General features: G+C 38.4%; 3 protein-coding genes across 3 annotated transcripts in view; 2 read left to right on the top strand and 1 right to left on the bottom strand.

Annotated features, from left to right (window-relative positions):
* The window catches only part of LOC137970409 (ADP-ribosylation factor-like protein 1), a 19598-nt gene extending 14297 nt beyond the window's left edge, over positions 1-5301 (top strand). Inside the window, exons 7-10 of the mRNA XM_068816942.1 lie at positions 826-937; positions 1573-1620; positions 2197-2327; positions 4260-5301. Of these exons, the coding sequence (XP_068673043.1) occupies positions 826-937; positions 1573-1620; positions 2197-2327; positions 4260-4290 (322 nt within the window). The 3' untranslated portion in view covers positions 4291-5301. The remainder of the gene's footprint in view (positions 1-825; positions 938-1572; positions 1621-2196; positions 2328-4259) is intronic.
* Positions 5302-7946: 2645 nt separating this feature from the next.
* LOC137969931 (succinate dehydrogenase assembly factor 2, mitochondrial-like) lies at positions 7947-9905 on the top strand. Its single transcript, XM_068816341.1, has 3 exons — positions 7947-8179; positions 8302-8337; positions 9227-9905. The coding sequence occupies exons 1-3, from the start codon at positions 7980-7982 to the stop codon at positions 9450-9452; spliced, it is 462 nt and encodes a 153-aa protein (XP_068672442.1). The 5' UTR covers positions 7947-7979; the 3' UTR covers positions 9453-9905.
* The window catches only part of LOC137969930 (DNA polymerase delta catalytic subunit-like), a 29110-nt gene continuing 25453 nt past the window's right edge, over positions 9225-12881 (bottom strand). The window contains exons 20-21 of the mRNA XM_068816340.1: positions 11708-11861; positions 9225-10423 (exon numbers count right to left, since the gene is read on the bottom strand). Coding sequence (XP_068672441.1) covers positions 10327-10423; positions 11708-11861 — 251 coding nt within the window. The 3' untranslated portion in view covers positions 9225-10326. The remainder of the gene's footprint in view (positions 10424-11707; positions 11862-12881) is intronic.

Raw genomic sequence — 12881 nt, 5'->3', positions numbered from 1 at the left:
AATAAAATGAACGAAAACTAGTCCAGTCCACTTTCTTCTTCTTCTTCTTCTTCTTCTTCTTCTTATGATGATGATGATGATGATGATTATATAATTATATTAACCCACTGATCTATGGGAGTGAGACTGAGTTTTTACTCTGTCTAACACCATCCACCGGGGGTCTCATAGGGCATTCGAGGTGTTAATGGGTTAATAATAACAATAATAATAATAATATTAGAAGAAGTGATAATGATAATGATAATAGGGGGCTTAAGCACGCAACATTTTTGAGCCCCTGGTGGAAACCAGAAGTGAAAATTTTTGCATTTCTACCAGATTTTTAAATTAGTCATCTCTAATACAGTAGTGAAAAGATATTTAGCAATACGAAATTTAATGTGATATTGTGGCCAGACAAGTTGCAAATTTGAAGACAACTCACTTCAATCTTTTTCCCGTCCTTGCTTGAACACACTAATAATTAATTATAATAATGACAGTAAAGTGATGATGAACTTATGTGTCAAATGATTATTTAGTACTGAGGCACTGGTTTTTTTCAATAAAACAAAGTTGGATTTGTCATCAGTAAAAAAAAAATCCCCCTCAAAGGAGAGAAAAGAATGGACTGCGTCAACCCACCTACATGTATCATGATGAGTCAAGGAGTGAAACCCAGAATACTTTCATGGGAGCAAGTGCTCTCATTAGTACTATTGTGTCATATTCTAGTGTGTAAATGGTTTTGATTTTTTTGTTCAAAGTTCCAGTTTTAAATATTGAATTTTGTATCACTAATGATGATTACAAATAGTAAAAAAAATATTATTTTGTTTACAGACCTTATTGGAGATGCTACTATTCCAACACAGATGCCATAATATATGTGGTAGACAGTGTGGATAAGGATAGAATAGGCATCTCAAAACAGGAGTTGATTGCCATGTTAGAGGTAAGCAGCATCATGTTTTCTTCAGATGATAGAATTAAAATGCACCTAAACTCAAATATTTTTAGTCTACAATGTCGATCTTCCCACCAAAAGCAAACATGTTTGATGATTCTATCCTCAAAGTTTTGCTTTTTATCTGCCGGGAAAGGTGGGGCAAGTTTATCAAAACTAGCAATAATTTGGATCCACGACTGTGATGTGTGAGGCATGGGTCTATTCTTGATTTTACGCCACAAACTGCTTTGTAATGGAAAGAAAATTGTGGCATAATGCCACAGAAAGAGCGAAATTCTGGTTAACAGTAATTATTTGTATAATGGTGATATATGTTTGACTCTTTGATCAAGCAGAGCGCTGAGATTGTGGCCACTTGCAAGCGAGGGGAATAAATGCCAAGAAAAATGTGGCCCCCCTACTTTCAAGGAAGACAGGAAAGCTCTGGCTCTCTCTTTAGAGTCCACCAATGACTGGAGTGTCAGGCGAAGTCAGCTGAACAAGGCTGCCGCCACATCAAACCCCCTGGAGCAAGGAATAAGTGATTCTAATTAGGATAGTAGTACTAGATTCTGCCAAACTGATTTGTAACTTTTTAAGAATTTAAAAAGAATGGTGATTTTGATTGTCATATTCCACAGGAAGATGAACTCAAAAAGGCAATCCTTGTAGTCTTTGCCAATAAACAGGTATATTGTAGGATGTGTAGTGAGGGGACTTATAATTTTAGCCGTAGAAACATTTTCAAAGGAGACCTCTTTCTTATAAAGTTTTTCTCTGACATGTCAGCGAGAATTTAATTAAATAAAGGAATTTTACTCTGCGAAGAGTGTTATTGCATACTTGTTGACAATAGCCAGCAACAGCTTAAGTTGCTAATGGGCTTTTTCCACGTGGCAACCATTTTTGAGTCTCGCTGGGCTGAAAACTTTTGTTTTGTGCTTCCAAACAAATCAAACAGAGGCTCGCAGTACAAACACTATTGTCTTTGACCAGCATGGCTGCCTGGTGGCAAAGGTTCAGTTAATCAAAGCTATCAATTGATTATCTTTATACATGTATGAAGACGCATTTAGTGGGGTCAGAAGTATGGAATTCCTTGAAGACAACCCTTTTCGAGAAATTGAAAGAAGATCTGAAGGAAAAAAAAAGTTAATACCAACCTTCACTTTCATGGTCCCTATCTATTCTCATTAATTATTCTATTCTTATTCAAGTTGTTTTAACTTATTATTTGAATCGTAACCTTTACTTTCTTTTTTCAGGACATGGAAGGTGCAATGTCGGCATCTGAGGTTTCCACTGCCCTGGGTCTCGCTGCACTGAAGAGTCGGACTTGGTCCATATTCAAAACATCAGCTCTCAAAGGGGATGGACTTGATGAAGCTATGGAATGGTAGGGGAATAGAAGTTTCAGGGAACACCAATTCCAATTCCAGTGGCTCAGTTGGTTGAGCACCGGGCTGTCACGCGGGAGGTCGTGAGTTTAACTCTGGCCGGACCAACACTCAGGGTCTTTAAATAACTGAGGAGAAAGTGCTGCCTTTGTAATTACATCTGCAAATGGTTAGACTCTCTAGTCTTCTCGGGTAAGGACAATAAGCCGGAGGTCCCGTCTCACAACCCTCGTTCATTAACTCTGTGGGACGTTAAAGATCCCACACACTATTCGAAAAGAGTAGGGGACAGTGTTGCTGGTGTTGTGCTCTGACCTTTCCAGCATGTGGTCGGCTTGGCAGGATTAGCTTGAAGGGCTTCTGTGTGAATGAGACCACAATTGTGTATAACAGCCAGAGGTCAGGCTACTTAGCCAAGTGCTGGAGCCTGGAGCCTCATTCAAGTAACCCCAAAGTTACTTACTTTGCTTATCAAAATGTTAGTTGACAATCTCGACTCAAAACTTAATCCTCAGATGCAACAATAGATGTTAAGGTGTAACACGCCCATGGGAAGGACAGGAAACTACGCATAGTTTCTCTGAAACGGGTGAAAAGGCAACTGAAAAATCAAAGTCGTAGGAAGGAGTTCTAGTGAGTTCTAATAGCGCAATTGGTAGAGCATCCGGCCAGTGTTACGGAGGTCATACGTTTGAGTGCTGTATAGGACTCTGATTTTTCAGTTGTCCTTTTGCCTGCCGCCAAGCAACTAATTTCCCATCGACCTTCAGATCTTGATGTTATCAAGAGTCAAGTTTCAAGGCCAGAGTTTTGAGTTTTAAGAATTGAGAAATTATTGACTTTGTGGATAGCCAGGTTGAGCATACAAGTCGAAATTTGAATTCTGATTTAGTCTTTATTAATCAAACTTAATTTCAACTCCTGAAAGAGTGATTGCAAATTTCTGTATGTGTGACTTCAGTGCAGTAGTTAGTATTTGTTTCTATACATGATTATTTTTTGTCACTAAGGAAATCCTGAAATTTTAAGGTCGGGTTGTTGGCTAGTTTTTGAGAAAAAGACCTTTGAAATGTCTAGTTTCCAGTTCCCCCTCCAGGAGCTCGGTCACTATTTATATTTAGCTATTTTCCCCAATTTGCATTTATTTTTTACATTTTACATTTTACATCAATTGCAGTGACTTACACTTCAAAAGAGACGTCTTGGTGCTTTAATTTCACAGATTTCAAAATCTTGATCTTTTTCTTGGGAAAACTGTAGTAACTACCTAAAACCCCTACAAATTAGTGCCTCTGGCAAGTTACAAAATACTTTCAGTGTTAGTGGCAGTCAAATTGATTTTTAGTGATCATTGTGGTCCACTAGGTGCAAAAATAACAGCTGTCTTATACTAGAGACAAATAATTCATCTGGGACAAACTTTTCACGGCATCTCTTAAGTTCATCCGGTATAAATATGGGCAAAAGACGCTCTGGACAAACTATCCACTTTAGTACCTCTTTGAAGACACACAGGATGGTTCATCCAGACCCATTATGCGGCCTGTGCCTATCTTTATACTAGACAAAATTTAATAGGTGCAGAAAAAATTAATGTTTCTTCATGTTTGTTCAGGACAGATTATGGGTCTCACATAGTTTGTTCCGTCTTTACACGTCTAGACATACAACATGAGAGATGCATAATTTGTCTGGACAGATTATGCGCCTCTAGTATACAAACGGCCAATAGTATGATTTTCACCATACCTTCATGTAACATAGTTAATTATTTAACCCTTTGATACCCAAACCAGCCATACTTAGTATTTCACTCTGTCTAACGCCAGAGTATTTTACTCTAACGCCAGACGATTTTAGTCGTCAGTGGGGAACCCACAGGAGTCAATGGGTTAATTAATTTCAATATAACCTATACTTTTTACTTACAGGTTGGTTGACAGCCTCAAGTCAAGACAATAACAATTAATTCGACCTACCGTAGATCTCTATTTTAGTTACCATGCCTCAACTGCTTATTCATGTTATGAAAAAGTGCCCTCTATGGTTCTTAACACATAGTGTGGTAAAACTAAGTTCAAAGTATTCCACTTGAACATTGTAATATGTTTTTTGTCCATTTTTTCAAAGATGCTTTTTTTGGTGATTTTTTTGTTAAAGTGATACATGTAGCAGTTACCTGATGTGTTTTCTTAATAATATAACATTTGAAATTGAAATTGATGTTTTGGCTGTGCTGGTGACAGCCTTCATCAGAAAGGTGAGTCTCATTTCACCTGAAAAACGTTACAGTGTTTTTTTATGTGACTCAATGCGAAAGCCTCAAGGATACTAATAATACAACACATTATTTAAAAAGTATAAGGGCAAACATAAAATAGTATAATTACATAATTTCCTTAGAAGAGCATTCAGTCATAATTTCAAGAGCATATTTGAATGTGGTTATTTTGTATGGCACTCGGGTAACTATTAAGCTTATTCAAAATGTCATGCTACTGCTGTTAAAGTAGTGAATTTAACTTGTCAGTGGCAAACTATAACATATGGGAGGTTTCAAATGTAGAACTTTTTAAACTTAATAATTGTTGTGCTAAATAAATAACTATAAATAATGTCAAGTGGAAAAATGATCCAAGTATAGTGAAATACCCAAATCATTGGTGTATGACCTCAGTGTGGCACGATAGTAGCACGTTGTTTGAACCAAGTTGAGCTACTGCTTCGTGCAATCAGAGGTCTGCTGTGCATGAAATAACCTACTTTTTGTGCTCTCTCTAAAGAAAAGAACGCTTTATTGCAAGTTATACATAAAGAGTTGAGGCTATCTTAAGGTGACACCATACTTTGCCCTGCTTGTTAGGGGGTAGTTGTTTTAATTTTATCAAATTTATATTGCTGGACTGAAAATTATCTGAGTTTGGTAAATAAAAGGTTAACTCTACCTTTGAATATACGATTTAAGAAAACCACTGTAGACAAGACCTTGTGTCTCGCACCTTTTATCTGTTTATGTGTAACAATCACATATCACATGTCTGGTTATGACCCTTACATCGCAGGGAGCGATTTGGATTCAGGCACTCTTAAATCAAATATGAATCGATTAAAAGAGGGGATGCACTTAGCTTTCAAAAGAAGATAATTTGGAGATTATATTTATATATATATACATTATTTTGCATGTGACTGAGACAAGATTCTCTGAAAACGGGTTTCCAGTGTCTTGGGATAGCCTGTGTTTACCAGTGGCGGATCCAGACCTTGAGCTAAGAGGGGGGGGAATACCAGAATATATACTGGTTGCCAAAATAAAGGGAGGTGGCCCGGGTCCCCCGGGCCCCTCCGCTACATCCACCACTGTTTACTTTTGTTAAACTTATTTTGAGGCATATTTCAAGAACAAAAGACTACCCAAGGAGCTAGTAAGGGAGAATAACTGCATTAAGCACACTAGATATGTTTAAGAAAATCCCCGACCGCTGGCCTCTTCGACGTAACACGCGCTTAAGACAGGACACCTGTCTCGGGTCACAAATAAAAGAAAATTTCCATTTTTATGAAATTTCTCTCAATGGGGACTTGGACTCCCATCATGCCTTTTTTATGTTAATGTTTCATTTCAGAGTAAGTCATAGTCGCAACTAAGATGCAGATGCTTTCCGGATTTGGGGCTACAACTCTGTGATCCTCCCACTGTGTTAGAACAGTTGAGTTTTGGCGCGTGGCCCACGGAGTGGCGGAAGATCGCCCCAAATCCTAAAAGACGGAATAACGGAAATACAGTAGAGTACAGTATCTCAAAAGTGACAGTTTCTATGTTGTGGCTCACAGCACTTTACACGTACTACTACAGAATTAAAAAGTTCAAATGGCTTTGAAGAAGTCTGTAATCTTCCATTCGCAGTCAAAATCAATAGCTTCCGAGTGTTGATATTGTGCTAGCCGTATGAAGCCTGCCAGTTGTCAATTAAAAATGCTGACCACAAACACCTTTGCTTAAAAACAATTAATAAAATATATATACAAACGAGTTTTTTTCTTTTCAAATGGGCGTCAAAGCAACAAAATTACTGTAACAGTGGCACCGACAAGTTCATATCTCGTCATTTTTAAACACTTACAACCTTTTTTTTGTAAAATTCCAAAATGTTTCTAGTCAATACCGTACTTCTTCGCGTTGGGCTTCGAGTGGCGACCACCCTTCAAACACGAATTTTTTTTAGGTGACATACTAATAATCACCTCCTGTGATTTTCCATTGACGACACCACCTATTTTTAGGTGTATCCCATTATTAATATTTTGAAATCTATGTTGTTTGTCATTTGCCATTTTCCGCATTTAGGCGATTTTCCGTCTTTTAGGAATTGGGGCGATTTTGTAAAAATGGAAGTTATCTGCGGCTTGTGACCATCATCTTAAAAACTGGGACAGATGCGTGTGAAGTTTGTGTTTTGGCTTCTTAGCTTGGGGTACCTGTGATTACACTTCAAACCAACCTCGTTCCCAGTGTCTCTTTTGTTGCATCCATTGGGTCAGGCTCTCCGAGGGACTGGGGTTGGGGCTATTGGGTCTTTCTCCTCGACGACGAAGAGGCCCTGGGAACGAGGTTGACGTTGACTTAAACCCATCCCATACCTCTGAAATGACATTGTCGACAATTTTTAAGTTAGGGTGGTTTAGTGGTTATCAACCGTGCCTCCCATCTCTGCGACCCAGGTTCATCTCCGGCCTCGAGGTCGTATGTGGGCTGAGTTTCAGTCGATCTCAATCTGACTCTGAGGGTTTTCCTCCCTCCTCCAAATCCTAGCCTATTCCATCAGGCTGTTGTGCTGTGCTCCGAGGTCATACATGGCTCGTGTTCAGGAGCCGAGCGCCTAGCCGGCAGCACAGCTCCTTCGGTCCGACCTCGTTGACCTGCGCCCTCAGCAATTAAATCTCTGACTGCGAGAAAGGGCGATTTGCAGGTGAGGGTATTATTAATAAAAATCATGGGAAATGAATATCTATTTTTTAAATCCGGACCCCAATGCTTAAAACCTGGGAATGCTCGGTTAATAACCCTTTCAGTTAATCACTAGACTACCGCATCGCTCACTGACAGAACACTTTTAAAAAATATATTAATATATTTTTTCTTCCGAATGCTGCTGCAAACGTATTATCACCGGTTAAGAAACAAGTTTGAAAAGGAGAAAATGTCGGTTTCCAAACCTTAAGAGAAAGCTAACCATATTAAAATCAAGTACTAGAATTAACCACTATTCAGCAATGATTTTATATATACTAATTACATTTGATAAATAATCGGTGCAATTGTCAGCCAGTTGATCTTTAGTTGTTAACAAGTGGATAAAAACAGTTCCTTCACATTGGGTGCTCCGGGTTCAAATCCCGTCCAGGGATGCCACTTTTCCTTTTCATCTGCTACCACAAGTCCTGGGACAGAGTAATCCTAAATTAACGACAACAGTTAATCCAGGGAAAATTACGAATTGTCGATAATCATTAATAGTAATTTCAGAGGTAGAGGAGATGTTGTGACTTGAAACACTACACACAAACTGAGACGCCTCAAGTGACCATAGATAACCAGTTTCCTCACCTAAAAATGCGCCTTGAAGTTATGCCGCTGACCGATCAACAAGATGGCGACTTTTCTGAGACGATGTGGCTTTCTTTCCATCTTCTATCGGAATCGACAATCTTCATCGCGGACTTTTAATATTCGTTTTCTATCGGGCAAGGTCATAGATCGGACACCCATTGAACCACCTATCCCAGAATATAAATCACCTCAAAACGAACCAATAGCTCGCAAACGAGCGAGACTTCTCTATCAGAGTAGGTAAGATGAATTACCAGTAAGATTCGCTCAAACATTTTGAGGGGCACTAAGCTTTACATTTTGGACGGGAAAAAAAATTACGAACTTGTTATGAATGCTGTTTGCTTTCTGTTCCCCTCCAGGAAGCGTGGAATGTTGGAAAATGGATTGTTGTTGAGGTACACATGCTATATATTACGTAAGCTAGTATATTTGTATTTTCTTCTAGCTTGGTTTAATTTTTTTTTGAACCAGTTCAGTTTTGATTTTGTTCTACTTTTCATTGCCATAAGGGCGTCCCCTCTTTTTGGTTCGTTTACCGTCGTCCGACCGACCCTAATTTTTGGCATTTTGAAAAAAAAAAAAAGGTTAAACCATTTTTTTTAAAATAAGCATAGTAACAACATAGAAAAAACAGGTACATTTTTAAAGAATATTGTGTATTTCGTTCATGCTAATATGTAAATATTAACTTTTGACGTCATCCTCATCACCAACTTAGACAATGACATCCACCGGCTTTTCCGCCATATTGCTTTTGTTCATGTCTTGCTGTTTCCAGTCTCCAAAGCAATGATGCTGGGGTACCAGCTCTCCTATTCTGAGTCTTCGTGTGATTTCTAGTAGTTTTTTTCCTCAATCTGATCGACCGACTCTACATCTGGAAACACATTCAACGGTAAACAAAAAGAAAAAAAAAAGGATGGCCTAATCTGAAACAAAGCAAAAATCAAAATAAAAGTTGTTTGAAAATTTTTGCACCAAATATAAAAACAATAAGTAATGTACTGATGTCCACTGGCCTTTGCAAATATCAAATTCCTTGAATCCAAGATACCATACCTCTCTTTATAACCTGATGGTATGTTTATTTAATATTGAGCTAATCATTCCTGTTTATTATTAATAGTATATTTACTTCTCCCTATTTTTAGTTGATTATTTCAGCTGGCATCCTGCACAGTAAAATTACTAAAAGGACGAAGAAATTTGTAATAACATGATTATATGGAGACAGTTATCCTGAAAGTGGTTTAATAATAATTTATGAATATCTTCACCCCACAGCACATTTGCAGACAAACACTTGGACAGTTTAAGTGATTCATTGCTGGAACAGTATGACAGAGTTATCAATCAGCCTAGTAATGACTGGGAAATATACTACTGGATGACAGAGAAAAAAGAAACACCTGAGGAGTATGATAACCAGATCATGGACATGTTAAAGAACCATGCAAAGAACAAAAACATGGAGGAACGCGTCACACAGCCTGAACTTCAACACAAATAATAGCTATGGCCACCAATAGCTATGGCTAGCTGTTCTTATGTGATCAGAATGATGGGTGAAATTAACGCATTTGTGTTGGGTTTTGTGTGGTTTGCAACTGTCTAAATGTGCAAAATGTTTAACAAGATGTACTTGCCAGAAACATGTTTAAAAACAACTTTGACAAGTGAAACTTGAGATCTCAGGTTTTCAGACAGTATCCCTCCTATGCATAGACAGCCCTGACAATTTTTACTATTCCTGAGATAGGCAGTGATTTTCGGGAATGATGCTAGGGTAGCAAGTCATTTGGCTGTCGTGAAAGGTTACCCTGGTATGGTATTCTGTCAAAGTGTTGTCTGATTGCTGGAAATAACATTGGAAAGACATTCATTCAAACCAGCTATCCTAAAAAATCATAATTGTTCAAGTTACATTTTGTAAATAAATGTATGGTGAAACGCAACATCAAAAGACTTGTACTTTATTGTTAGATTTAATTCCAGGAAATTCTGTTTAATTAATGCTCTGAAAAAACACCTTTGTACAAGGAAATACAAAATTGTTTTTCACACTATTAGGCATAGTGAAACATAGTGAAGACTACACTAGGGCAACGCCCCACTACCCCAGTCTTCGCTTGACTTTTTCTCGCCTCACCACAATTTCGCTAGTCCCAATCAACTAAGAGCCTGGAACAGGCTAAACGAAACAACAATAAGATTGACAATCTTGCAACCTTTTTGGAAGTGAAACTCCTCAGCAGGTTCCTCTCATCCTCTGGGAGCAAGGTGGAGAACTCCTATGCAGGATACTGTTTAGTATAGGAAGTACGTTAATTTTCTGAAAGTTTTTTGGTAGAGCTTGAAAAGCTCAGAAACCACCATTAACTCTGTCACCAAGTGAAGTCGCCAAATCTTTGGATGAGTTTGTCTTGATCAGAGAGATCCTTCTGAACTTTCTTTCTCATGTAGAAGATGGGGCAATCACGACTAAGTATAGAAAAAATTATCTTATTAGAGATTAAGCGCTCCTTTTTGTGCTATGGCAAATGGCAGGTTACTACTTGTCATTAAAGCATGAAAACATTCCTCTCTCATTTAAAAAGCTGCTCAACATCTGTAAAATAATCAGCAAGATTTTGGGCAAAATGCAATTTTAGTCTCAGACTGATGTTTGTCATAAATGCCATGTTAAATCTCTCTTTTAACAATCCACTTGGACATTCTGGTATCAAGGAACTAGATTCCTCAATTCCTCTTTGCTGGTGAATGGTCTGCCTTAACCCATTACCACCCCTGTCTAATGCCAGACAATTGGGGCCGACCCACAGCACCTGAGGAGTGAATGGCTTAAAAGAGTGAGTCTTTTTCCCTTTATATATAATATAATAGCATGTTTAAAATCCCAATTCCATGCAAATAACAGTCAACGTTATCTTCCATTTGAATCAACACCCGAAAGAGCATGAAGATGGCACTGTTCAGATCTATGGAAGGTGCCCCTCTGCAGGGCAGGAGGTCGTAAGTTTATTTTCACATCCCAACCAAGTCTCAACGTAATTGAGAGGGTTCTGATGCTGGGTCCATTGTATTCAAGACCACTAATGGTGAGACTTGCATGTGAGGACAAAAAAGAGTAGGCCTTGTCACTAAATCCTTTGTTGGGCACAGAGTTCCCTGACTATAGACCAAATGCATAAATGGAGGCTAAAAAATATTCTTTTGTTTATGTGCTAATTAGACTCACTAGCCTCGCTCTCAAGCAACATTTATTTTGTATTTTGTCCATGCAAACGAGGCTAGTGAGGCTAATTAGCACATAAACAAAAGAATATTTTTTTGGCCACCATTTATGCATTCGGTCTATTGGTCTGACTTTGTGAGTGTTATCTAATACATACAGCTCTGACCTTTAGGGGCATTATATGTTGGAATTTACAGTAAATGGTTACAAATAAAAGAAATGGTAAATTGGAGAAGTCAGACAGTTCCTTGAGCAAGCAACCAGACCTAATGACTTTACTGTGAGCCTTGCATGCTTCTTTCAATGACATACATGTTGTAGGGTTGGCTGAGGTGAGAAGCTCTACAGTGGGGATAGGATGCAGTTCTTTACAACCCCTAATTTCATTGGATCCCTTTAGGATGCAGCTCTATTGTTTTTGGAGTTAAGGTCCATTGTTTCTTTTGTATTGTTCTTTGTGTCCATTGTTTTCTAAATCAATCCCGAGAGCCATTGTAATAGCTGCCTACTGACCCCCACAGTGAGATTACCTGGTACACAAAACATCTGCATGCAAGCTTCCCTGACAGTTCTGACACTGAGTCCATAACCTAGCAAATTTTTCTTCTAGTGAACTGAGATGTGCAATCTCCTTCTGGAAAAGAGCTGACTCTTTCGGTTTGCAGTGCTTACAGACAGCAGCACCTAAATTTTACCAAGAAAGGATAATAATTATGGTACATTGTGTAAATTTATTGCTCAATTTTACAGTAAACAATTAACAGGGTTCATGCTCGATTTTGTGTCTAAAATTCCAGGGGTATTCAAGGAGTTTTCAACAACCACAAATTGAGTTTTCAAGGAGTCTTTTATAAGATTTCTATGGCTTTGGTTGCCATACATAGTGTTTCAGTGTTTTCTTTGCTGAAAAAGCTACCCTAATATTCCTTACCACATCCTGCAAGTTAAGTGCACACACGGGCATTTTAATTTTGGTTCTAATGTTTCCCTAATAGCCAATTTTGGGCTCAATTTGTGAAAATTAATGTCTCTTTAACTTGGCATGATGCAATCTCAACAATTTTCACCCAAGCAAAAAATTTAAGGAGTTTTCAAGCAGTTTTCCACAAAATCCTTTTTTTCAAGGGCTTTTCAAGAGCCCTTGAAGTCCAAAATTAAATTCCAAGACTTTTCAAGGACTTCAAGGAGTAGCATGAACCCTGAATTAAATTTTATCAAATTGATCCACAAGGTTTGGTTCACCATGCAGCCATGTAGATAATTGGACATTTCAACGGAATTATTGTTTGATTTGTTATCATGGGATGGTTTAGTGTATTATGGCATGTTTGCATAACATAGCAAATAATTGGAATGGAATGGAATGGAATGGACAGAACAAGAATGGTTATTTAAAAAATCCTCCCAAGGAAATGTTTCTATCTGTTCTGTGATGGCACTGGGAGGCACCAATGGTCCCGGCTTGCTGTGCCTAAAGTATTCTAAAAAATGTCAGAATTGACTATTCGTGTGCAGGGGCAGATTTTTTATTATTTTTTTTTTTTTGGGGGGGGGGGGGGGGTGGGGGGGCCACCGCACATCTTGACCAACATGAATTTTTCGGATAGAGGGCTTGTGGAGGGGGTGGGAGTGTGCACTCTCGCCGCTATTTCTTTGGCCCCCTCTTTCTGGAATTTCTGGATCCACCCCTGCTGTGACCTCTAT

The sequence above is a fragment of the Montipora foliosa genome, chromosome 9 (genome assembly GCF_036669935.1).
Source record: "Montipora foliosa isolate CH-2021 chromosome 9, ASM3666993v2, whole genome shotgun sequence".
NCBI lineage: Eukaryota > Metazoa > Cnidaria > Anthozoa > Scleractinia > Acroporidae > Montipora > Montipora foliosa.
The sequence above is the reverse complement of the archived record's forward strand: the minus strand, read 5'-3'. Positions and strand labels throughout refer to the sequence as shown.